The sequence below is a fragment of the Rhipicephalus sanguineus genome, chromosome 1 (assembly GCF_013339695.2).
Source record: "Rhipicephalus sanguineus isolate Rsan-2018 chromosome 1, BIME_Rsan_1.4, whole genome shotgun sequence".
In the NCBI taxonomy this organism is placed as follows: Eukaryota; Metazoa; Arthropoda; class Arachnida; order Ixodida; family Ixodidae; genus Rhipicephalus; species Rhipicephalus sanguineus.
The window spans coordinates 124,523,961-124,551,329 of record NC_051176.1 but is presented as its reverse complement, the minus strand read 5'-3'; the positions used below and the strand labels follow the sequence as shown (position 1 = coordinate 124,551,329).

Here is a 27,369-nt window from a genome sequence, read left to right as displayed (position 1 = left end):
ACTGGTAGCAGGTTTGTAATAAAACGAAGTTTAGAAGAAAGTCAATTACACAGCTTAGGTTGTCACTGAGAATAGTGGGTTATAAGCTGATCTGTCTCTTCAAAAGAGACATTGATACAACACAGTTACCATATGCAGTAGACTCGCGATAATTCAAATGCTGATCATTCAAACTTTCTGTTAATTCAAACAAACTTAAAATTTTTGATTAGCAATGTTTTCAATATCTTTTCAAGCCCCTTTAATTCAAACTGCTCTGATTCATACTTTTTGCTTGTCCGTGCCGAAAGACATCTACTGCTGTAGTCACTTCTAGCTGAACATTTATGGAACTTAGTAATGGGTTGCACTCTCCAGCACCTTCTAGTGGGTCGTCCTCTTTGGCTTCTCCTGAAAGGACACAGCTCACGCTGAGAGTCCGTGTTTGGCCGTGACTGTCGCCATTACGTATTGTCGCTGAGTGCCGGCAAATAAACACCTTAGCAATGTTTTTATATCACTAACAGTCTCAAAATAAGGCTAATTACCTACAAAGCAGCCAAAATATCCAAAACGACATATATCCGAAATATCCAAAATATCCACTAACAATCACATGTCAATTGCTGACGGAAAAAAAAACGAGGCAGTCTGGCATTAGTCTATTACATGCAGAACACTTCTTAAGTTGCTATAGCCGCAGTACGCTGGGGTCACAGGGAAAAGCGTACTAAGATTGGGAAGGGGCTACCAGCTGTCACGGGACATAGCACATTGTGTCCCTTAATTACACACACATGCACATGCCGTATAATAACGAGTACCAGTATGATCACTGACATCTAATAACTTTACTGGCAGTTACTCAGAGCTGTCTATGACATTGCTGCGGCCCTGAATTTTGAGGTCCCCAGGTTGGTGGATATGTCATTGATGTAATTGTGGTCGCCATCTTCGGGTACTAGCACACTGATATGCTCCGTAAAAAGGAAGCGTTGATTTCTCATTGCTCGAATGCAGACAACCACAAGACGCTGTGCTCTTGCCTGTAGGTTCTTTTTTTTTGTGCTGTTGCTCGAACGTGCACAGCTGCTGAAGTGCAACTTTGTTGTCAACCAAGCGCCGATGGCTTGCCGTAAGATAATCAGATAAAAATCAGTCACCATGGCCACCATATCTACGTACTTACACACAAAGAAACTGCATCTCTGACGTCATGAGAAAACGATGTAATATGTGAACGTTTTATTGCAGCACAAGTTGGTATGCTGCCCCGAGTCATATTTATCAGAACTTTTGATAACTGAAATAAATTTCTGGAGTCCCGCTGAGTTTGAGTTATCAAGAGCCTACTGCCCACAAAACACGAAACCTCTATAAAATGTTTTATAGAGGTTTATAGAGGTTTTAAACATTTTAAAGACGTTTTATAGAGGTTTTGTGTTTTATGGGTGGATGTCTGGGACTTCCAAGATCTCACAACATTCACTGCCCATCAACACCTACGTACAATTTGCATTTCTTATGTAATAAATTTCACCTACAATGATAATACATATTTTATAACCTCTCTAATGGAGTTTCCAGCCAAGCCAACATTGCCAGTTCATTTTGCTGCGTGTCATATATATAATGCTAAAGGTCAATGCAGTTCGAAAACTAGATAGTATAGTGCCAGTATAGTACTAATACAAAGGTAGTCTTGGGACCACAAGAGAAAGAAAAAAAAATTATCATGAGACTAGGAAACAGCAAAGACATAAGCATTCATTATACATCATCCCTTATGCTAATTTTCAACTAGTTTCACATATGGGTCCTTTCACTGGTAGTCCACTATTTTGCAACCAAAGGCACTGTAGAGCCGGGTTGTACGAGACGGACACGTCTTTTCAGTAACAACGTCTAGTTTATTCTGCCCAACAAGAGCGAGGAAAGTAGAGCAAGTGCGCACACTGCACCGGAAGTGGCGAGAGTGAAAGAGAGAAGAAAAGGGAGCTCGCGGTCCGGCACCGAACCGAGGCGCCCCGCAGAGTTTTTACGACCGCGGGGGTGTGCGACGGTGGACGCGTCGCTACAGATTGCTCCCCCCTTAGAGAGGAAGCTGGTGCGACGAGCGATTTTCAGTTCAATCGTCATCCCAATGAACACGGCGCAGTGGTGGTGACGAGAGGCACGATGGAGAGGAGGAGCCGTTGTGTCCAGCGGAGGGAGGCACGGCGAGGTAATTAAGCGCGGGTGCCTCGCTGAACGCTGGCTTGAGTCGCTCAAGCGCGATTGTGTCGCGTGTCCCGTTCATGTCGACGACGAAGTTGGCAGGCCGGCGCTCCAACACACGGAAGGGGCCGAGGTAGTGTGGTTGAAGCGGGGAGCGCACAGGGCCGTACCGCACAAACACATGTGTCGCTGTTTGTAGGTCCTGAGCGATATACGCTGCACGTGGCTGGCTGCGTGTAGGCTGCGGACGAATGTGTCGAAAGACCTCGCGCAGCTGGTCGACGTATTCAGTGGCCGTTAGCTTGGTGGCGCTGCCGCTTTCTTCGAAGAAATCGGCAGGCAGGCGAAGCGAAGTGCCGTAAACAAGCTCGGAAGTGGAACAGGAGAGGTCCTCTTTGAAAGAAGATCGAATTCCAAGAAGCGTGAGAGGGAGGCGGTCAACCCACTTGTCGGGGCAACTGTGCGCCGTGAGTGCTGCCTTGAGATGACGATGGAATCTCTCGACGAGGCCGTTTGTTTGGGGATGGTATGACGCTGTTCGTAGGCGTGAAATACCAAGAAGTTTCAGAAGCTCCGAAAAGAGGGACGATTCGAACTGACGACCCCGGTCAGACACAATCGTTGTCGGACAGCCAAAACGGGATATCCAGCTGGAAACAAAAGCTTCTGCGACTGTAGCGGCAGACATGTCGGGCATAGGCGTCGCTTCGGGCCAGCGGGTGAAGCGATCGACACAGGTGAGAAAGTAGCGATAGCCTTGACATGAAGGTAGCGGGCCAACGATGTCAATATGCACGACGGCGAAACGTTCATCGGGTTGCAAGAAAGGCTTTGACGGGGGAACGGGGTACCGTTGAACTTTGGCGCGCTGACAAGGTGCACACTCACGGACCCAATCCCTGATGTTGGCGTTCATGCCCGGCCAGACAAAGCGTGACGAAATTAGCTTTTGGGAAGCACGAATTCCGGAGTGAGAAAGACCGTGATAGGCATTGAATATTTTCTTCCGGAAAGGGCTGGTTAGGAATGGTCTGGGTGTGCCTGTGGTGGTGTCGCAAATTATTGGCACATCTTCAAATGTCACTGCTTCGAGTTGAAGTGATGTGGACGCTTCGCGTAGGTGTTGAAGCTCGGTGTCGTTTGATTGGGCTGCAGCCAGATCTTGGAGGTTGAAGGGAAATGATGTTGAGGTAGAGCTTTTGGAGCGACTACGCGTGATGGCATCCACGCGACTGAGGGCGTCCGCTGCAGCGTTGTCAACACCGCTGATGTGGCGTATGTCGGTTGAGAACTCCGAGATGAAGGCCAGCTGGCGCACCTCGCGTGGTGTGTACAGGGAGTCAGAGCGGCCGATTGAATAGGTGAGAGGTTTGTGGTCAGTGAAAATTGTAAAAGAGCGGCCTTCAAGTAGGTGTCGAAAATGCCGCACGGCGAGAAAAATGGCGAGCAACTCACGGCCGAAAACACTGTAGTTTGTTTGGGCAGAGGTCAAGCGCTTGGAGAAAAATGCAAGGGGCTGCCACTCATCGTTCACCTTTTGCTGGAGTACGGCCCCAACCGCAGAACAGGATGCATCAGTCATGAGTGCCAAGGGGTAACTCGGGTTGGGGTGCGACAGCAGTGTGGCTTCAGCCAAAGCGTGCTTGATGGAGTTGAAAGCTTCGTCCGCCGCGGTGTTCCATGGCAGTGCAGTTTCCGAGTGTTTGCCACAAAGCAAATGGTTGAGGGGTTCCAACAACGTAGCACAGTCTCTAATAAATCGGCGGTAGAAGTTTACGAGCCCTAGAAACTGGCGAAGTTTGGTTATTGATGTAGGCTTGGGGAACTCGACGATAGATTGCACTTTGTCAGGAAGAGGGCTAATTCCAGTGCTGTCCAAGCGATGGCCCAGAAAATTAAGAGATGAAACCCCGAACTCACTTTTGGCAGTGTTCACAACGATTCCGTTTGCTGACAGGCGCTCGAAAAGTTGACGGAGATGTTGCACGTGTTCCTCGTGGGATGTGCTTGCCACCAGTAGGTCGTCGACGTAGGCGAACACGAACGGCAAGCCGCGTATAACCGTGTCGATGAACCGCTGCGATGTCTGTGCAGCATTTCGAAGGCCGAATGGCATTCTCAAAAATTCGAAGAGGCCAAATGGGGTGGTAATCGCTGTCTTAGGAATATCTTCTTCTGCTACTGGAATTTGGTGAAAGGCTCGGACTAAGTCAATTTTGGAGAATACTGTTGTTCCATGTAGAGCTGATGTGAAATCCTGAATGTTAGGTAGGGGATACCGGTCCGGAACGGTTTTTGCGTTCAGGGAACGGTAGTCTCCACAAGGTCTCCAGTCACCTGACTTTTTGGGAACGAGGTGGAGTGGAGACGCCCAGCTGCTAGATGATGGTCTTATTATTCCAAGTTCTATCATGTGTTCGAACTCAGCCCTGGCAACTTTGAGCTTATCAGGAGCAAGTCGTCGCGGGCGAGCGAAAACAGGTGGACCAGTGGTGATGATGTGATGGCGGACATCATGTTGCACGGGTTTTGTCCAGTCAGGTGGTTGCGTGATGTTTGGGAACTCTCGAAGAAGCTCAGAGAAACGGTCATTGGCCACTGTTGTAGTTGGGGCGATTATGCATGAGTCATGGGAAACGACACCATGAACAGAGAGAAGTGTAGTAGTGTCTAGCAGTCGATGCCGTTTCACGTTGACCAGCAGTCCATGGTGGTTTAAGAAGTCAGCGCCAATGAGGGCACGGCGTACGTCAGCGACGAGAAAAACCCAACGAAACACGCGGCGCAAGCCGAGGTTTAGAGTGAGCGACCGTGATTTGTACACGGGGATCTTGCTACCGTTGACAGCTTGAAGGTAGGAGATCGGGGGTGTCGTTCGGTCGGATTTTTGAGCCGGAATGATGCTGACCTCTGCACCAGTGTCCACCAGGTACTGCTGGCCTGTGATTCTGCACATGACGTGTAGTAGGCGACTTTCTGGTTGGCCTTGACCCGTCGTCGCCGTTAATGGTCGGCCTGCTTGTTTTCCTGCCACGAGCAAGGTTGGAGACAGTGACGCGCGTCCTTCCCAAAACGACGGTGGTAAAAACACATCCTTGGTGGTGTGGGAGACCGGGAGCGTTGTTCTCGTCCATACCGCGGGGTGCTTGGGCTGCGGTCTCTTCGGTGACGTGGTGGGGTGTAATGACGCTCCGCAGCACAAACCAGTTCTTCCAAGCGATGGCAAAGTGCGTCGATAGGAGAAGCAGGGGCAGATGGTATCTGTGGAACGACACTCACGTTGTTGGATGATGGCGTGACGTTGCACACATATGGCGTCGCTACCTCCAGGACTTTATCTGCCAGGCTGGCCAAACTGTTGAGGTCCAACGTGGATGCAGTGGCGAGGACCATTTGCACATTGGCCGGAAGGCGCTGCAGAAAGAGTTCGCGCAGCAAGTTGTCATCTGTGGGGGTTGTGCTGCTGCTCATCAGTGTACGCATATGACGAAGAAGCTGGCTTGGCCGGCGGTCCGCCCAATTCCTCCGCGGAGAGCAGTTGTTGGATGCGAGAACGCTGTGATACCGTCGTTCGCTCCAACAGAGCAGCCTTGAGAGTGCTGTATGGTGTGGCGGAGGGCGGTCCTGAAAGCAGGTCACATACCTCTTCGGCAGCGGCAGGTGACAGTGCCGAAACAACGAGATGGTACTTGCGTTGTTCGGTGCGCACGCCAGAAAGCACGAATTGTGACTCTGCTTGCAGGAACCAGATCGAAGGGTTGCGGTCCCAGTAAGGTGGGAGTCGGAAGGAGACCGCAGAGACGTCATGATCGGTCGTGCCAGTAGCTTCCGTGTTGGGGTGTGTCTCGTTGCGTGGCATGGCTCTACAATACTTCGGCAGTGCCGCGAATCACGTCCGGGTCACCACTTTGTAGAGCCGGGTTGTATGAGACGGACACGTCTTTTCAGTAACAACGTCTAGTTTATTCTGCCCAACAAGAGCGAGGAAAGTAGAGCAAGTGCGCACACTGCACCGGAAGTGGCGAGAGTGAAAGAGAGAAGAAAAGGGAGCTCGCGGTCCGGCACCGAACCGAGGCGCCCCGCAGAGTTTTTACGACCGCGGGGGTGTGCGACGGTGGACGCGTCGCTACAGCACAATCAGGCTCGTACATAATTACTGAGTATGTGCAGGATCTAACAGAAAAAAGGAGAAATTTATGTGCAGTGGTCTGGGGAAACAAAAAACAGCTGCTCAGCTACTGATTACTGTCAATGCAGTAATGTTTTTTCTTCCCTTTTTCCAAGCGTTTAAAACACTTTTCTTTCTTCTTATACTATTTGTAAAATTTCAGTTTGGTACTGTCTCAACTCAAAGAACTTTTGAACCATACATACCAGGTCCTCTGACGTCAACATTGTGGTCAAGATCACTGCCTTGTGGTGGGGTGAGTGCTTGCAACACTTCAGGCAGGCGCACGTCTGCAGCATCCAAATGTTGCTGGGTCCATGGTCGAGGGTCCCGTTCATCCTCATAGTCCGAGACCACCGTATCCCCACATCCCGAGTCTGGTGAGCCACGTGCACGCTTTGCTGGCGGTCGCTCCCCCTCATCATCGCTCCATGCCTCTGGTGGTCCATCACCGTTTGCTTGAGCGACTCTGCAGTCCAGTTTGAAAGAGTTGTGAGTGGAAAAGCAATAGCACTTGTGCAACTCACCAATGGAAATTCGCCAAGTGGCCATTCTTTCCATTTGTGTCTATTTATTAAGCCAAATTAGCCTGATTTTGGCCTCGGCCAAAATTAGAGGAGAGTTTGGTAGAATCTGTGATTACTTTGTAGATTTAATTGAAAAATAAATATTGAGTCATGGGGAGTTTTAATATGAACAGCACCAGTGAGAGCACACAGAATATATTGCACAATATGTCTAACACCTTATGCTTCAACGAGTACCCTGCTTGTAAACAACCTCATAGATATGAGCAGGCCTGCATACTTGCATGCAACAACACACAAGCAACCGTCTGTTTGCAGGCTCAAGGATTAAAGGGACTGATGATTGGCCAATATGTGCAAGTGGAAAGACTGAATTTTGGTGACAGTGTCAAGCATTCTTTTCATGATTTGAATAGGGGTTTGTATTTTTAAATTGTGTTTGACAGTCACAAAAACCGGCACGTCGCACAGCCTGGCGACAAGTCTTGGTACTGCGCTAATGAGTTGTTCGGATTGCTGTACATAGTCTCCTGTTGTTTAGGCGCACCACATTTCATGCTTAAAATTAGTCTGTTTATCATTAGGTATCCCCACTTTATTCTATGCTTATTACGAAGTAAAAAAAGTTGAAACTCAGAAGCGGTGCTGCCTTCACAGCAACAAGTGGAGCCATGCCAAACTGTGGTGCATGAGCAGCGAACTACAGTGTACGAACATGAACTGCTATTACGCTCACCTACCACTGTTTGCAGCATGTGTTGCGTGTATGACTTTGTAGGCGCTGCAGATCGAAACATTCTGATGAAAAATGTTTCACGGTATTTTCTGCATTACCACTCTATGATCAAACACTCTGAGCAGCAAGCTTTCTGTTGCACTAAAGAACAAAGGTACCATAAAAATTGGTTGTCAGTCCCTTTAAGCTTGTTACTTGCCTCATCTCCTGCCCATCGGGACCCTTGCGCCTCGAGCGGCGTCTCTGGCCATTGCTGGTGCTCAGAAATCCCTCGGGAAACCATGTGATGCCCCGGGCGCGTTTCTTCTGGGTGGTGAAGAGGACACCAATAAGGAGCCCAGCTAGCAGTACACCGATGAGACCGATGACAATGTTCAGTGCGCTAGTACGGTTGCCTTCGCCTCCAGCACCGCCCTCCTCTCTACCGGAGCCGAGTACTTCTTGGATATGAAAAGGTGTTTCCAAGGCATGTCTAGCCTGAGCCGCTGCCAAAAATTCAGCTGCCTTGGCTGCAGACTGAAAGCATTCACTTCCCTGGGACTTGAGGCAGCGGCGATTGTCAATTTCAAGGTGTACAAGTGTTCTGTAAAAGCAGATGGAACTTGGCTCAGCATTTGTGCATTAACATTCAGGTGGTAGCATCAGCAGAAACACCACATGTCATCAATGCTCACCCAGTGCGCGGTACAGGAAGGACAGAGTGGTTGGGCATCTGACCTTCAGTTGCTTTCCATGGGTAAATCATGGCCTGACCATTAGGGTCCTTTTTGAAGAGCACATTCGTACGCAGTGCATGTCCAATGTCACGAAGGAATGCAACAGTGTTGTTCTTGAAAACCTGTAAGATGAAGCGCAAGTGTTTGGTAATGTGCTCACTGAAACTCTGAGGATGCTTTAGAATTTTAGAACTACTCTTTATTTTCACATAGCTTTCCTTACGGCAGTAGTGGTTGATGAGATTTTCCAAAAAAATTGAAATGACATAACTTCAAGACGCTGCCAGTACAGTGAAACCTCGTTAATACGTACCTGCCGGGAACGCGGCATAACTACGCACTAAACGGTAGTACGCATTAAACACCAAGTACAAATTTGCATCTCCTAGCGTACGCCATCGCCCAAATAAATAGAGTGCCACAGCAAATATTGCCTAAAGTACCCACCGCAAAGCCTTTTCTTTCCTGGCACACTCGCACGACCGCCCGATAACGCGTAGTGGCGACGCCGAAGAGCATTTCGAAACTATTGCAGGGTCCCTGATACGTGGTCAACGCAGTGACCGACATAGCGACAGAAGGGACTGTGTGATTTCCGCGGTATATGTGTGTGCGTCTAACTGCGATCTGCCACTAAACGAAAACTGACAGTTCCAGTGAAACGCGGTACGGCCGCGTGGAGCCGGGAGCCGATCGTCTCCCGGCTAGTTGTGTGCAGCGCGTCGCCTACTCGGCTCACGCCGTCACTACCGGGCCGCTTGCTGTGCCGCACGCGCGCATTTATCGTGGGAATTTCGTTCGTACCCACTTCGCTCCAGATCGTGCACAGATGCGGCGAGTAGCTTGTTCGGTTAACGCAGCGATGACGAGCTTCATGCAAGCGATGCGCACTCCGCGATTCTCTAGCGGTGCTGGCAGCGGACGGAGGCGCGTTGTGTGGTCGCCTAATAAAAGCTTGCAGTATGGTTACAACCGCGCTACGCTTGCAGTATCGTACACGTGCGTTTAGTGTGATAGCGTCAATGCAGCGAGGTTTCTCGGCGCCCGCGACCCGCAACGCTAACTACGCAACAGCGATCTGCTTTCGTTTCTACAAAGCGGTGCGCGCCTTATGACGGCTTAGTAGCGTTTGCTGTCGGACTGAAGTTCTTCGACGTGGTTGAAGTTCTTCGACCCTACCCGAGCATTTGTGCCATTAATTCAACTTCAGCCTTGAAGACGGCCGCGCACAACGAAGCGGCAGCGATCGGCGGCCCAGCGCGTTCAGGTTGTCGCCTAATAAAAGCGTGCAGTAGGCTTAAAAAGTAGCGCTGCGCCGCACGCGTGCCCGAGCAGATAGCTGAAGATACTTATTGTGATAAGGTTGTCGGCGATAAGTCATGTCGGCGCGTTCGTCGGTGGCCGCCACCTCGCCTTCGTTCTTTCCCGATGCTTACCCGCAAAGGCGTCGCCGCAATCGCGCGGAAGTCGGAATCGGGGATCGACTGATCTGCGCACTTCTCAAAAAGGCGGAAGACCTTTGGCAGCACATTCTGGCGTCAGGAAGTTGAGCAGCACAGTAAAATTTTATGGCACAAAAAGTTATCGCGGTACGCAGGGTACGCACTAACCGGTAGGCATAGGGCGAACCACTACGGCTTAAGCGGTCAGCGAATGCATTGGGCTCTATGGGACTCGGTCGGGGATTCGTCGCAGCTACGTTTTAACCGTTAGTACGTGGGCTCTTTCTCAAGGATTAACAAATCCTTGAGAAAGAGCCCACCTAGCACAAGCCGGGACAGTATGCAGGCACACAATCCTGGTTAATGGACAAATGCCACTACATTACAACAGCTTTGCACAGCTTAATTGCAAGGTCATGATATCACCACAGGTTTGCTACAAAATGCATAAGCATACATAAGGCCCTGATAAGGCACCACCTCAATTGTTGCTGTGGGTGCATTGTGGTTTGATAAAGGCCTGCAGAAGCCTCCTTGTTTGGCGTCACATTTTGCTCCAACAGATAGCTTATTTAACTGTCTTTTCATATATATGTTACCTGTAATTTACTATGCCATTAATTATTAGGCAATAAAACCAAGAAACAAACCTCTGGCTCAATGGAAAGCATGATGACAATGGAACCTTCAGCAAGGTATGGCGGTCCTTTTTCACAGTCCAAGCCATCCCAGTTGCATTCTTCGTTGTTGCAGCCTTGGTCACAAAATCCATTACCATAGTTCCTCATGCAGTAAGTGTCATAGTGTTCACTGTAAAACAAACCAAATAATATGACTCTGTCAATTATATTTATGTTAGAGCAAGTGGATATTGCTAAGACTACTATAAGCCACGAGTATGTCAAATTTTCACTCAGATAGTCTTTGCATTGCTGCTGTAGTGAACAAATCATGCTTACTTGCAAGGTTGAAGATCTTTCTGACAGTCAAAACCATCAAAGAGGCAGTCAATGTTGTTGCATTCCATGTTACATTTACCATCCCTAAACACCTCCCAGCATTTGATGGCAGCAGTGCAGTTCATCCAGGGGTTGATACCTAGCAGGAAAAAATTTGAAACAGTGTCAGTGCAGAAAAATCAAAGCCACAGAAAAATATACTTTAGTGACTGTTTGACCCTGATGTAATAAATGGCCTCATGCAGCCTGAAATTACCTAATGAACAGTCTCCGCCGTCAAAGTCGCAGGCATACGTGTTGCACTCTTCATCACAATGACGGTTGCCTGCCTTCTTCTCACACCGACGCATGGTGCACTGCTTCTTTTCTTCTTCTAGGGATTTCAAAAATATGTCATAGATGCCTTCCACAGGTGGTGACAGACTTCCTCTGTAGCCACCATCATACTCTTCACAGCGAGGTCCTTTCCACCTGGCAGGGCAGTCGCACTCTATCCTGCCACCTGCAACTTCTCTGCAAACGCCTCCATTTCGACAAGCCCCTAGTGTGCAGGCACTCTTACTGAGTTCCTCTTCAATGATTTCACATAAGCTACCAGATGTCCTATGGGGGCAGACACAGGAGTGTCCCCGACATTGACCTCCATTACGGCATGGCCACTTGTCACTGCAGCTCTGGTTGGCACAGGTCTCACCACGGAAACCTTCTTGGCAGATGCACATTGGTCCACGAGGTCCAGGATGGCAGATACCACCATTCAAGCAAGGGTTTGACGAACATGGGTCCACTTTGAGCTCACAGTGCCTACCAGCATGCCCTGGGCGACAGTCACAGCGGTAATCATCAATTAGCTGGACACAGTCCAGTGTGCCCACAGGATCACAAGGCTTTGAGAGACACTCGTTGACATCTCCTTCACACCGTGGTCCCACATATCCTGGCCTGCATTCACATTCATAGCCATTAACTCTATCAAGGCAAGTTCCACCATGATGGCAGGCTCCTTCAAAGCATTCATTGACGTTGTGTTCACACAAGATGCCTACTGTCCCATGACGGCAAGAGCAGGCAAATTTGTTAACGAGATCATGGCAGGTGCCTCCATTGTGACATGGATTAGGGTCACAGTCATTTATATTGTATTCACAGTTGAGCCCTTGGAAACCTTCTGGGCAGTCACACTTGTACTGGCCTATTAGATTTTGGCAGGTGGCTCCATTTTGACAAGGGTTGCTAAGGCATTCATTAACTTCACGTTGGCAATAGCTGCCTTCATAGCTTTCAGGGCAGACGCAGCGATGGCTATTTCCAACGTCTTCACATGTGCCGCCGTGCTCACACAGGTCTGTTACTTTGATACCTGCACACAAACAGCATTTTTCAGGTATTTTGCATATTCATAAAAAAAGAATAATTTTGACAACAGCTGCAACAACTGCACAAGTTGATGTTTATGTAAGCATTTTGTTCTCAGGTATTGTGGTTCCATAAATTCAGACTAACCTTTCTGGGATGCAGCATCTTCACATGAGACCATGGACACATCACAAAGCAGACCAGTCCAACCAGGTTTGCAGATGCACTGGTATGTGTTATTAGACTGCTTACAAGTAGCTCCATTGAGACAAGGTGTTTTGGCACACCAATCCACCAGCATCTACAAAAGAAAAAAAAATGTGCTGTCAGGATTACCTATAGCTTCATATAGCTTCATTTCGTAAAAACCTATAGCTTCATTTCATAAAAAAAAGCTATTAAAACTATACCTTAATTTCTAGCTAACCCATAGCTTAATTTGGTAAAAAAGAAAAGCTAAAAGGCGGCTTTGTAGCACCATAGAGTGACATCAATAATACACAATTATATTTTCTTGGCACATTACTACAGTGGTGCAACAATCTGGCATTCTCCCATGGCCAATCCAGACTATGAATTATAGATCATATGAAACACTGGATTTGGTGTTTTATAATAAAACATAAATGAGTTTGCAAAGCTTTTGTTTAGCACACACCATAAAAATTAATTTCATTCAGAGTATCAAACTATTTAGAGCAAGGATAATTGGCATTCTTCTAAGGGTTTACAAGTTTAAGACTTCACGTGCCATTCACACATTCAAGTCCCGCAGCATGTCCACAAGCTTTTACTACTGAAATGTGTAACTTACATTATGAACGATAGTTTCAGCTAATGAAAGATACAAGCTCAATATGTTGCAGCTCAATAATTCACATTCAGCGTGAAATTCCAAGAAAACAGTGATGTGTCACAGCCCACCTCACAACGAGGTCCTGTGTAGCCAAAGGGACAGTGACAGGTGTGGTATCCAATGTGATTGACACAAGTGGCTCCATGCGCACAGGGCTGGGAGTCGCATTCATTGATGTGGTACTGGCAGTTTGAGCCTGTGTAGCCTGGACTGCACTGGCACGTATAGTTGTTTACACCATCGACACAGGTTCCACCATTCATACATGAACTGCACAAGAGAAAGCAAGGCACATAAGTATTCTTGTCAGTACCATTTGTGAGCTGCAGTAACCTTATGTCAGTGAAAGCTCCTTTATAGATTAAATTTCTCAATGAATTTTCTTTAAAATGAGTAGCTAAAGCTCCACATAAACAGTACGCCCAATGAAATTGACCTGCACAAATGCATAGCTGATTGTCCAAACCATATTCTTCATGCCCTCACTCACATCAATAAGTTCTCCCCCCAAAGATTGCTACCCCATGACACAGCAACAGTATAAAATATTAAGCTGCAGCCCCTAATATCATAGCTTCTAAGCCTTCTCTTGAATCTATAGGTTTTCCAGTTTCCATGCGTAAGCAGTAATGCCAGAAATAATGCTGAATTTTTTAAAAATTAGAAATTATTTTCTTAATGACAAAATTAACTTGCAGAGCTTCCAAAAACAATAGCATAGTTCAGACACAACTAAAACACATTACGAGCTCAATCCTAAATTTCATTTCACACACCTGAAAACTCCCTTCACATCGTATTGTCATCTGCATCATGTTTGATCATGAAGAGCTGCCGTTTGAAGCCAGTTGAAGCTTGTAATAGCAGTTGCCCAACTCCTAGTACAAGCTTGTGAATGTTTCCAGTGATCTACTTTGTGGACACCCTATTTTGCATTTGTCCATCATCTAATTGTTATTGAGTCATGGGACAGCATGTACAAAACATATGTGGTGCTAACTAGTCAATTATGTTATCGGAAAGAAGTAATGTATAAGTGCTCACACGTTCAAGGTAAAGTAATGGCAGGTAATGAACCCATAACATTTAGCACATTCAACCTTCATTGGACACAATGGCTGTAACTAACAATTGCCTCAACATATTAGCCACTAAAGACACATGTGGGCAAAGGCTATTTTAATTTACCAGTGCTATTATCTGGAGCACAATACCTAATGATGTTAGATCAACAGGTAATTTCACTACATCTCTGAAGAAAATGCTATTTCAAAATCAACACTCTCTGTCCAGGTAAACTTCATATCTAGCTGGTATGTCAAAAACAAGCAGGTTTTCAGTGTTGGTTTGTCAATATTGTGCATAGATATATATAGATATATATAATGTGTACGTGTCTGTTGTATTAATATGTCACTGCATTGTGTGTTTTATTGGAACTATGGGTTCAAACAAGTTTTTATACAGTTCGGTAAATGTAATTTTCTGATATATATATATATATATATATATATATATATATATATATATGGTGTGTGAATTATATATATAATTCACACACCATAGCTATTAAGAATATGTTAAAGGCTTTTTTTTTTCTCAATGAAAAAGTTAAATTATACACACACCATGGCCAAGTTCCGCCCATTGTGAATATAAATCAACATTTTTGCCGCACGCAGCTGGTTGAGGTTCGCATTTCTGTCACAATAACAAACAGCAAACGTATGTGCTATCATCGACAAAGTGCATGTGGCAAAATTGTTTGCATGTTTTTAGAAAAGGTACAAAGCCTTAGCCTATAGCTCATTTGTTCATGTGGAATACCTACACAAACAGCACTACATAATTGGTAGTATGACTAACAATTAAATTTAAGGGTTTTATTTGTTAACTTTTGACTCATACCTGCAGAAGCGTCTTTCTGCTGGCAGAAGTATAATGGAAGAAAGTGAAAAATCTTAATTACCTAATCTAAAAGGAAAATTTATCAGTGGGCTAGCTACTTAGACACACATATGTTCTTGCATAAAACTATGAATGGATGAGACTGAAGCAAGTACACAAACAGAGGACACCAAGCACCTGTCCTATGTTTGTGTACTGGCTTCAGGCTGACCTTTTAATAGTTTTGTGCACAAATTAAAGTAGTCTAGAAAGCCACTATATTATTAGCCAAATGTGTGAACAAATATGGTGAAAGCAATAAAGGTTAATCAGTCTTAGTATGCATTTTTTAAACTAAATCATGTCATAGATTACTGTGAACTCAATCTATTAAAGCTGGTATCTCTACCCATGGCTGTCAGGGTTAATTGTGCAACTGTGGCAGAATCAAGGGTTTTTGAAGTCTTCTTTTTCTCCTAAACAACTAAATTTATATAAGGTACAATTAACATTACTTTGCCTACCTAGACATGTTCACAATGATGCATAAAGCAGGTTTATTAGAAACTGTGTTTTAAGAATTCATACCACATTTATATGCTCTAGTGCATATGAGAATATTAGAGGCTCACCTTGAGGTGCAGTCTTGATCATTTGTTTGACAATTTGTGCCACTGAAACCAGGAAGACATGCACAAGCATAGCTGTTGACATAGTCATTGCATGTAGCTCCATTGAGGCAAGGGTTGCTGGCACATTCATCGATGTCTACTGAACAGTGCTTGCCACCAAAGCCGTCCACACAAAGGCAATTGTACTCTCCTATTCCATCTAGACAAGTGCCTCCATTCTGGCAGGGATCTGTTCGAAGTACAGGTAGTAAAAGATTGAAAAAACTGTTAGAAAACACACACTGCAGTAGCCCTGTATGTAGCCATACTAAAAATACTAAATAATGATTTCTATAAGCTGTATACGTAACTTCAACTTATGTCACAATCTACAATGACAAATTCACTAGAAAAGAACTCACAGGATGCGCAGTCATCAGTGTTGATGAGGCAATCCCTGCCTTCGTAGCCTTTGGTACAGGCACATTCATAGGAGCCATTTGTGTTGATGCATGTGGCTTCATTGCGGCACGGCGATGACACAGCACACTCATCGATGTCCTCATCACAAAGCCTGCCAGTAAAGCCAAGCTTGCAAGAGCAGGCAAAATCTAGGTAATTTGAAGATGGCGAGCACTGTGCACCATTTCGGCACTTGTTTGGTGAGCAAGGATTCAGTTCAACCTCACATGTCGGTCCAGTGAAAGGCACTTCACACACGCAGCGAAATGTGCCCACTAAGTCAATGCAACTTCCTCCATTGCGACAAGGGTTTGGACTGCAGTCATCCAGGTTGGTTTCACAGTTGCGCCCGGAGTATCCTTCTATGCAGGCACATGAGTAGTTATTCAGTGCGTCATGGCAGCTGCCTCCATGCTGGCATGGGTTAGACTGACACTCATCAATGTCCTGTTCACAGCGATGGCCACCATAGCCAGGAGGGCAGTGACAGACAAAATGATTGACTTCATCTTCACAGGTACCGCCATGCTGACATGGGTTGCTTGCACATTCATTCACATTGGACAGGCAACGAGCATCAAAGTAGCCACGAGGACAGTTGCACTTGAAGCCATTGATGAGATCAATGCAAACACCTCCATTTGCACAGGGGTTGCTGGCACATTCATTGATGTCTGTTTCACAATGAATACCTGAAAGCAGACAACATATTGTGAGCCACTCTTAATTTCTGTGATGTTTCTTTTGCTGCACAATAAGTCATGTGGTCATCATAAATACATCAAGTTTGTTATCAACAATGAGCGATCTGATTCGTGTGCAAAGCTGCGCATTTTGGTAAGAAACGTCAAGAAGCATGCTATTAGAAAAGTTGTATCTGTGCCAGTTGATTCATCTTGTGTAAAGCAGAGCACAGCACAGAGTAAAGCATTAAAGACAAGTAGTAAGGGAAACACATGCCATCTTTATATGATACATACCTGTGTATCCTGGAAGGCACTCGCAAGTGTAAGAGTCAATCCCATCCACACATTTTGCACCATTTCGGCATGGGTTGGAAAAGCATTCGTTGACGTTGAACTGGCAGTCTGGGCCAGATGTACCACGACGACAACGGCACTGGTAGCCATTGACAAGGTCTTCACAAGTGCCACCATGCTGACATGGGCTGCTCAAGCACTCATTGATCTGGTTCTGACAGAGAAGGCCTGTATAACCTGGGTGGCAGTTGCACGTGAAGGCGTTTGTACCATCTACGCAGTCTCCATGATGGCATGGAGAGGACTGGCAGTCATCCATATTTGTTTCACAGTTACTTCCAGTAAAACCTGCAAAGGATAAAGAAGTCTGTCTAATAATGTTTGAACTGTTTATATAGTGCCTCTTCCTAGGCAGCAACCAGTGCCAGTGCATACTTTTGATGAGTATGTCACATGGTTTAAGGCTGTGAGTCTTTCTAAGTTCTCTTCCCAACTTGTCACGCTGTAATCTTACATCTTAACTTATGCCGGTGTTACACGGTCCCTTCTGATTGCGATCGGACCTGATCTGGATCGCATTTATTGATCGTGATTGGCACAAGCTGTAGAGAGGCGCCTATCAATGTTGAGAAATATGATCTTGATTGGGCTTAATCGCAATCAGCAGTGCACGGTGTGACGCTGGTATTATTTAATTATTATTTTGTGCATGCAAGTATCCAGTATGATATGTCAGTTCAAGAATCTGCATGTTTATGATATGGCCAACACAATCACATGGTTGTGCAGATGGTTTCAGTAATTGTGCAGATAAATTAACTTGATTGAGTATCTTAATTCAAGCACACACTTAACCATTTGTCATCATGTCACTGCCCTCAGTCAGCGCCACATTAGATTATGAACTTGACCACTTTTTACCTGAACACCACGTATGGGTCATGTGAGAGACAGAATATTAAATTCTAAAGTATTTAACAACCTTTATGGCACTTTGCTGTACAGGTTGTTAAATGCCATACAACCTGTATGGGATTTAACAACCTGTGTATGCCACACTAAGTATGACATCTACTTAATGTACAGTGCACCAGGATTACAACCATTGCTGTCATCTCAACAGAAGCTTGTGCAAGAGACATCCTGCACATACTTTTATTATGTTGTTTGCTTTTGTTGTTAACATCACATGCCAACATATCTGGTCTATGAAAGTTGCTGTACAGCCATTATATATATAATGGCCCTTAATCTTGACCCTAAACTGTGGCCCTTAATGACATTTACACATTCAGCATAGGAAATTAGTAATTGGCAAATGAAGGTTTATTTGTGTATAGCAGGCACTACTACTAATCAAAAATGACCATAACTACCTGTATCAGTCAGCATGCACCCTTTACGCACTGCATTAATTTCATGGAGCACTTAAAAGTTGGCTGTTTCACCACCCAAGTTAAAATGTAAGTGACAAGAAAACAGCAAATTATTGCTTTTAAAACTTAAAAGCTGGCCTAAAAGATGAAACACACCTGGTGGGCAGTGGCAGGTGTAGCTGGCGATTCCGTCATGGCATGATCCTCCATTACGACATGGAAATGAGGAACAGTCGTCTTCATTGGTCTCACATTTTTTGCCTGAGAACCCTACTGGGCACAGGCACTGAAAGCCATTGATGCGATCGCTGCATATTCCTCCATTCAGGCATGGGTTTGGCAGGCACTCATCTATGTCCACCTCACAGTGCACTCCCCGGTAGCCTGCATTCAAAGAAAAAGTGTGCACTTATTAAAAGGAACAGGTACACTTGCTTTGATAGTTCAGTTTTCTGTTTTGAAATACAAGTGAATAATGGAAGCAATTTCTGTATGGCATTCCTGATAGGCATATATCCAATGCGTTCCCAACGCAAGTATAGGTGCCTATCTGTGAATAGCACCTTCTTGATAAACCATAAATATTCCAGAAAGCTATATTTTCTGGCCAGATGCAGTGTGCCCCTCCTCATAGGCGTGCGCAGGGTTCCCCTTCTGTGGGGGCAAAGGTTCGTCGCAGCGCCCCCCTCCCAATTATGTCAATGTATGGTGCTGACATTGCGCACCCCCCCCCTCCTATTACGTTAGAGTGTGAGGCTGACTTTGCGCCCCCCCCCCCCCTGTGCGCACGCCTATGCCCCTCCTCACAGTAACGTTCCTAAACATTTAAACTACCCCATACACCATAATTTTAAACTCTGAACGTTTGTGTTGTTCCGTTCTCCTCCATACATGGGTACCTCCGACTGTGTATTAGTCGCGAACGTAGCCTTGAACATATTTATATAGATTTAAAGCAAGCGCGAGCGCCAATCTCTGTTGGCAACACCTCGCGACATCGCCGGGCCCCCTGTGACGTTTAGCCTGTTCTACAAGTAATGTCGATGTCACTACAGACACGTTTGCGGGACACACACAACTATGATGGCGGCGCACGATGGGGGCTATCGTCCCAGGAGAACATGCCTGGTATGTCACACCCTGTTACCGCAGTAGACACGTCGTATCATTATCATTCCATCCCACAAGAAGGGGATGGATGGATGGATGCTATGAGCGTCCCCTTTAAAACGGGGCGGTGACAGGTCTGCCACCAGGCTCGAAAAAAAAAAAAAAAAAGCTTCCTTGTTTCATGTTGGCCTAATACCTTATCTACATTAATTAAATCTATGTTATTATACCAAAACAATATAAATTCACGGTCCATCTCTCTGCCTCTTAAGGCAGAATGACCTTATTTTTCCCCCATTATTTATTTTTGTTCTTTATCTCTACTTTTCTGCCACCAATACTCTAACCGTCTCTTACTTATTTCTATCGCGGACGTGTTCAGCTTTCCATTGTTGTCCCTAAAACCCAAGGCTTCCTGTAGACTCGTGCCCACACGTATACCTGGTTGAATATCGCCACATTCAATCAGTACATGTTCCATCGTTTCCTTAGTTCCCCCACAGCATGTACATTGTTCTTCGTTACTGAATCTCGCTTTATAACTACGCGTTCTAAGGCAGCCCGACCTTGCTTCAAACAGTAAAGCGCTTCCCCTTGAATTATCATAAAACCTTTCCCTCCTTATTTCGTTTTTTCCCTTTCGGTAGTTACTCAGAGCCGGCTTCTTTTCCATCGCTACCATCCAAGAAGTCCTCTCCGCCTCTCTGACCTTCCGCTTAATGCTCCTTGTTGCCATATCGCCCGCACTGCTAGCCGTATATTTACTGGTGAGCCTCCTAGTTCTTTTTCTCCACTGCGTGTCAACGCTTTTCCTATACAAATACCTGAAAACCTTCTCTGCCCATCTACTGTTCTTCATTTTCCTCAGCCTCTCTTGGCCCAGATTCAAAAAGCGCCCTCTGAGCGCCACTAAAGTTCGAGCGCACGTGATAGTACGTCGCTCCACCACGGCGGGGCGCTAGTTGCTTAGATTTTTAAGCGGATGTTTTGAAGTGATTCAAAAATTGATCAATATTAATGACGCTTGCAATAATTGTGCGTTACGTTAGAATTTTTGCTGTTCGATTTTGTGAATATCAATGACCCACTCATTAAGGTACTAAAGTCGCAAACTAATTTGGCTGTCCGTGGACCTTTAAAACATGCTGCCGCCGTGCATTTTCCAGGTCGGTAGTAGAGAAAAGGCTAAAAACATTATGTAGAACCTGACGTCTGCGGTTGCAAATATTAAAAACAATGTGTCTTTGAGTAGTGATCATGAAAAGATCACATCAACATGAAGACACTCCAAGAGGTGGGATTTTAGACAATCATTATTAATGCAATATGATGAGCTTGTACTTTGCGTATAAATCCACTAAAGCTGGTGCGTAAATGACCGCTTATCATTATTCAGACATGACAAATGAAGAGAAATCATTGTGCGTGTTCACACCCCCTTCCCCAACTTCCTTCTTTTTTTTTTTTTACTTGGAAGGTTCTTAACCCAGTAGTGCCACTTCTTGTATGCGCAAAACTAATCGAGCTTATTGACAAATATGACACGAGAAAAAAAGGGAATATACATTTATATAATTTTTTCATGGAACTGGATTGCTTCGTTTGTCTGTCATGAACTCACGTCAACATGATGGTTTTGTGTATTAGCCATAAAGAGAGAAGGGGCAGGGGACATCTAGTGGGACCATTTATTTTATTTGCAATAAGTACGTATAATTTACGTTACATTTAAATACACCAATCAGTTTACTCGTGGTGCAATAACTTATCTCTAATTAAGAACCAGTCGCGTGTGTACAACACTGCCTCAGCGATCGTGTTATGAATGAAATGGCCGCCATGGGAAAACAGGAAATAGGTGTCGGTATTAAAACGCGGTTCAGGCCTTCCACGGCTCCGTGTATTTGAGTGGTCGGACGCTGGACTGCCTGTCTCACGCCGGGTCGTGTACGCAAGTGCCCGTATCAACATCATCTCCATTCTCACGAAAATGCTTGCCGCCGCGGCTCTTTCCTCCTTGTCTTGCGCGAGACTTTCTCACTCGCTTCTTGTGAGAGAAAGGCATCGGCGGGCCCGCTCCGATAGGTTTGCGTTTTTATACACACTGCCTCGTTGCGCTGGCACAGAGTAGACCTCTCGCCGCAGTCGGTGTACACGCGTTGGTCGGCGCGCTCTAATCCACCTCAATCGGGAAATTATCGAGCCGGACTTGTTTGTTATGCGCTTCTTTTCTCTGAGAGTGTCCCTCCTCTCCATTGGAGAGACACGGCAGCCGCCGCCAAGGGTCATGGGAGTGGTCTCCCCCCGGCGGGCCTTGCTCGCTCAGCCCCACTTGGGGGCTGGGAACGCCGCAGCCCAGTTGCTGCCGCTGCTCTAGAGGCACACTGCCGTCGCCGCATCCATCTTCAGCCTTGCGCCCCACTCTCCTCCTCCGCGCCTTTTGCCCTTGCTCACGCACGTGATCACTCCGCACACCCTTACTCTCTTCTTTTTCACACAGCCGCCGCGTAACATGACCGAGGAAGCAACGGAGAGGGGCGCCGCTGCAAAGGCTGCAGAAAATAGAGGAGGAGGCCTCAGGTAGGACGGCGCCAAGCGACCACCGCACCGCGGCCCCGTCCAAAAACGAAAAACCAGTTCCGTGCCTCTCTTTCTTGAGCATCTCGCGCGCGTGCGATTTTTCTTCGAAGCTACTGCCGCGGTATTGAGTGGCTGCTCTTGGCACGCAACATTCGTACCGACTGCCGCTCTAACGTTCACTTTTCTCGGCGGCTAAACTAGGCCGACCGCTCGTGCCGCACACACTGAACAGACCGGAAAACTTAGCCGAGGCATAGATAGGCATCATGCTGGAATGTTTTGCTACCTTTCGAAAATCACAGGCGATGTCATACAGTGCGAAATATTTTCAAATGCGCGGACGGAACGCAGAGGAGACGGTTCTAATAGCCGCCTCACTAAGCACGCGTCTAAATAGGAACGTTAGGTGCTCATGTACCCAACAAGATACCCAATCAGACAATGTACCCTCGAGAGAAATATGCGTCATAATTGCTGCGGTAATTTCTCATGTCAGCGCGTTACCGCAAGGTTTCCAAATGTCAGTGACTCGCGCAGCGGCACGTTACCTGCGTCTGCTGAACACTTTCCTCAGCTAAGCTCATGGTTTGGACACTGCTTACCACAGAATACAGCCACTGGCAGGCGTCTGATAGCATATCCTAGTACTTTATTTTAAAAAGAAAAGTCTCGTGCATGGAAAGGAAACTCTGATTGAAGATCGCACGTGTGGTCGTTCACCTCGATCGGCGCGCGTCATGTCGTCGCCACGCATACGGTGTCGACCACGTTGGTGCGACCAACGCAATGCAGGCCCGAGGTCATGAATTACGATGGAGCGCGAAAACATCTGCACTGCGGTCCGTGCGCGAGGGCCTCTTGCGAGACATCTGCGCCTGAAGGAGGAGGCCGGCACTTCCGGTCGGATCTGGCGGGAATGAAAGGCCGCCCGGAGAGGAGGCGCACATCCCTCGTCGTTTTCCCATGCCCACGGGAGCCTCGGCCAGGTGCACGGGGCCTTTTTTCAAAGAGAGACGCCGCTCGCTTTCTGTCGACTCACGATTGCGCCGCCCGCTTCCTCCGTCTTCGGGAACACAGAGCGACCCTCCCCACCTTGAAGATGCACGCATGCGGGGCCGGTAGTTTCCGGTATTTACCCGTCATAAATGCTCACGTGTCGATTGCAATATATTAGGAATTTGGTTTAGGCCGAAGACATCGCTACATGCTGGTCGTGGCAGTGGAAGGCAGGCAGCTGGTCGGTGCATTGGCAACAACCGCTTGTCAACAAGCTTAAATCTTTGCATTGCCGTATGTTGGGCAAGCACATTTAGCGCCAGCGGGTGAACAGACAAGGGAGACGGTGACAACACAAATAAATGCACTAACTTCAACAATATTATTCCCCGAAGTATACGGAGGACTCTTTCCGGGTGACAAAGTTGTTGAACTTGGGGCATTGTGTTGTCACCGTCTCCCTTATGTCTGCCGTCCGCAGGCGCTAAATGTGTTTTCCGAACTTAAAAGGGCACAAACTGTAGTTTGCTGAAATATTCTTTCAAATCATCTGCACGCCAGTTAATCTGATTAAGAGACTGACTATATGAAAAGAACAATCAAGGTCAAAGTTTACTTTAGGTGCTCATACGCCAGTACGTCAGTATGACGTCACTGATCTTTTTATTAAATGCGAAGCATTTCTTAGCGAACCTCTGGCACTTTGAGCGTTTCTATCTGCGTATCTATCTATCTATCTAGCCGCCTACGTCTGGGTGCTCTCATGATCGCCTCCTTAACTTGGTGTAGACCAAAATTTGCATGGAAGGGTAAGAGTACTTGACGAATATGATTGCCGGTTCAGGACATGAATAACATTGCAATCCTGTCGCGTACGTCGTCAAACCCTTTCCACTAGACACGTGTGGCACATACCCGTTTACCACGGGCCGCGGGGTACGGGTATGCGCCACAGGTGATAGACAGTTTATATCTACCCAGGAACAGCGAGGACAGACATTGGTAACTTAAATGCTAGATCGTTAAGGAAAACCAACATCGGCAGCGTTGACTCAACGAATGGAAAGAATGAAAATTAGGATCCCAGCCGGAATCGAACCAAAGCATTCTGCGCGGCAATCAGATATTCTACCACTAAGCAACGCCAGGTCTATAAACTGGCTTGGAAAAACAGCATACGCAGGCGTTATATCGGTGCAACGTCAATTGTGGTTGTGGTGCTGGCTGTCTAATTTTAAAAGAACGCAATAAACACTACATGATAATCCTACAATGTGTACTCCTACGATGCAGGCGTCATATCAGATTAACGTCTGTAGTTCCAGTGTTGGCTCCGCTTTTATAGCAGTCTAATAAAGATTACGTTTGTATTCCTATGATTGAGCAAGATATATTGAAGCATTTCTCGACCCCAGAGGAATGCATTAACGAAAGTTACATATGATATCCACATCACCGCACTGTAAAATGCACTTCGTCCGCCAGAACGACGCAGTCTCCTCTTCATTTCTTACACGAGGCTAGGCGATGGCCTCATGCTGACCGAGGATGATGCCAGATTGATTGACAGCCGCTTTGTGGATTAGGCTACGTAGGCCACATACGCCCAGGTAGCCTACGAATACGACAAACACCAGCCACTGAGGTTGGTCTGCGTAGCACTATCCAGGCCTACCAGCCTCGACGGCCTATACCTCACCAACGCGAAGGGTGGCTTCAGGTTCCGACATGTCGCCGGCTCTGTCGACGGACAATTTGTCGACGAAATGACCGAGGCATCCACGAATTTCAACAGCTCTACTATACCACATACTTCACTACACATGGACCCCTCTTCACCACGATCACGACCGGATACTATAACAAGTCATGACCAGCTGCTGGTGCTCACTGATCACGGTGATGACGCCCTTGTTCAAGAACTGTCAAGAACTTCTTCCACACATGCACACGGGTTCGTGAAACGTGCGTGTGTTCTCGGGACACGTATAAGCACTACATATCACCTTAACGCTTCTGGTGTTGGTAATACCCACGTTGCCATTGGCAGCGTTACCCAACCGTAAACAAGTGGTTATATAACACACATGCGGCTCTTCAGCATATATATGTGTGCGCATAAAATTTATACAAATCTTTAGTATCATTTTGTAACGTGTCGCTCATTTAAAAAAGTTACGCCAGTCACCTACCCGCCGCATGCTTCGCATAACATCGACTCCCATGGTACGTGGGATCTGCCGAATTTTTTCGTTTGAGCCGTCCTGGCGCCCGTGAATTATTAGCTGACAGAAGTCAACTAGGCCCCAACAAACTGCGTCAAACTATGTGACCTCCTTCCGGTAAGCTGGTGGGTGTCGCGACCCATCCTTTCCTCTTGTGTCATTTTGGCTTAAAGCTTGTTGAGCCAGTCAGTACTTCTGCATCTTCACTCACCGCACGAACTACAGAACAAGGACCGTGCACAGTGGTTTCTTTGTATTGCAGAATCATAATTTAGTAATACAGCTCAAGCAGGGGCGTAGCTAAGATTTTATTTCGGCAGGGGTCCAACCCATCTACAACATTATGCACGTGTGCCTCTCTCTCTCTCTCTGGCCACGCCTATGAGCTACTGCCCCTTTAAGACTGCAAGCCTACGAAACAATCTTATGGAATTGCAGTGCGCGCTTGACGGTGTGAATCAAAATTACGATCGTTCTTTTGCCCCCTCCCTGCTGCTCAGAACTCCTCCTGGTGTTTTTCATTCAGGATGAGAACGATAGACCTGTTCATAACACCAGTGGATGGGGAGGGGGCGGATCGCCAAGAAAAAAAAATAATAACCAGGGGCTGAATTCACAAAACTTCTTTTTTGTAAGTGTGTTTTCCCATTCGTCAGTCGACTTCACTAATATGTCCCACATAGTGATTGGCTGAAATATTCTCTTACGAATATTTTTAGCGTAACACGTTCTTGTGAATACGGGCCCAGCTGCTGAGCAAGCGAAAATTGTCCAGAAAGAATACATTAATAAGTGCGTCGAATCCCGAGACACAGAATGCCGGAAAACCCGGATATCAAACTGTGAGCATTCGAGGCAAAGCGGCAAAGAAGTTGCACGAATGCAGCAGCCAACACATGACAGCTTCGACCGCAACGCATGAGAGCTGAATTGCAGGAGTTTTCAACACTGAGTGGATGAGCTCTTGTACTACATATGCATCTTTATACAGTACTGTGCTAGAAACGTCTGTCAAAAAAAAAAACTAATCTGTGAATTAAAAAATTCCCGCATATCCACGAAGTGAATGATGATGAGTGGGCGAAGCACTGGGGATCGTTCGGTAACCGTGAATCTCCCGTGACATTGCCCACTCGCGCATGTAAATTGAGTGAGAACGCGTGTGTACAGTTATATACAATGTGTTTTATTGGTCATAACTCGCATATCAGTGTTCAGTTGTGGATTCCGTTTTGTCTTCATTATTACTGCTTTGTGGTCCGTGAAATGTAGAGCCAATAGTTCTTCGATCGGATCTAGCCTGAAGTTGGCAAAGACGAGGTCGCGCCGCGCCCGAGAACGGTCTATTTCGGGACCCTGTGCGCGCTCTGTAGACGGTTTTGCGCATGTTGTCACCTGTTAATCGATGCGCTTGTTTTACGAGCAGCTTTCGAGCGGCGCCGCGCCGAGTACGGTCTATTCTGAAACCATATGCGCGCTATGCTCGCTCTGTAGACGGTTTATGCACAGCTGTTCTGCGCCTGCGCTTCGACTGTAGACTACGGCGGACGGAAGGACATCGTGAGATCTTAAGTTGTTTCGCCCCTAAAATGATTATAAATTCTGGGATTTGACGTGCCTTATCCCAAGATGTGACTATGAGGCTGGCGGGATTAACTTTTAGCTCCTGAGATTGTTTAGCGTGCACCTAAACCTAAACACATACGTGCGTTTTTGCATTTCGGCCCCATCGAAATGCGGCCGCCGTGGTGGGTAATCGAACGCGCACCCTTATGCTTAGCAGGGTGACGCCACACGTAGCGGACACCAGGACGTATTAGCACTAGTCAGCTCAGCGCTTTCTTAGATCTGCCGATTACGGCGCCCGAGAGTGGTTCAGAGTAAAAAAAGAAAAAAAAAACGTAGCCGGCAGAACGACAGCGTTCGTTCCTGCGAAATGTTCTTGCGTAAGAACAACTCTGCGAGGTGGGGCCAGAACGGGTGTTCGCAAAGCTGTTGGTACGCAAACAGAATTCACAGTCGGCCGAAGTTTCCTTCAAGCAAGTGGTACGCTCACAGCGGCACCGCCGGAATGACGAGGTGATGATACGCGTGCGCGACTGGGCGTACGCTCTATGGGCCGCGTTACTTCAGCGCCAGCGAAAACTGCGCATGGCCGAACCTTTCTCACGTCCTCCCTGCGCAGC

At 46.7% G+C, this 27,369-nt stretch overlaps 1 protein-coding gene across 1 annotated transcript in view; it reads right to left on the bottom strand.

Moving 5' to 3' along the window:
* LOC119397347 (neurogenic locus Notch protein) overlaps positions 1-27,369 on the bottom strand; it is a 96,603-nt gene that overhangs the window by 7,553 nt on the left and 61,681 nt on the right. Inside the window, exons 7-18 of the mRNA XM_037664783.2 lie at positions 18,429-18,656; positions 16,897-17,244; positions 15,877-16,608; positions 15,476-15,704; positions 13,025-13,226; positions 12,248-12,401; positions 11,001-12,104; positions 10,745-10,883; positions 10,436-10,595; positions 8,302-8,465; positions 7,827-8,210; positions 6,571-6,833 (exon numbers count right to left, since the gene is read on the bottom strand). Of these exons, the coding sequence (XP_037520711.1) occupies positions 6,571-6,833; positions 7,827-8,210; positions 8,302-8,465; positions 10,436-10,595; positions 10,745-10,883; positions 11,001-12,104; positions 12,248-12,401; positions 13,025-13,226; positions 15,476-15,704; positions 15,877-16,608; positions 16,897-17,244; positions 18,429-18,656 (4,107 nt within the window). The remainder of the gene's footprint in view (positions 1-6,570; positions 6,834-7,826; positions 8,211-8,301; positions 8,466-10,435; positions 10,596-10,744; positions 10,884-11,000; positions 12,105-12,247; positions 12,402-13,024; positions 13,227-15,475; positions 15,705-15,876; positions 16,609-16,896; positions 17,245-18,428; positions 18,657-27,369) is intronic.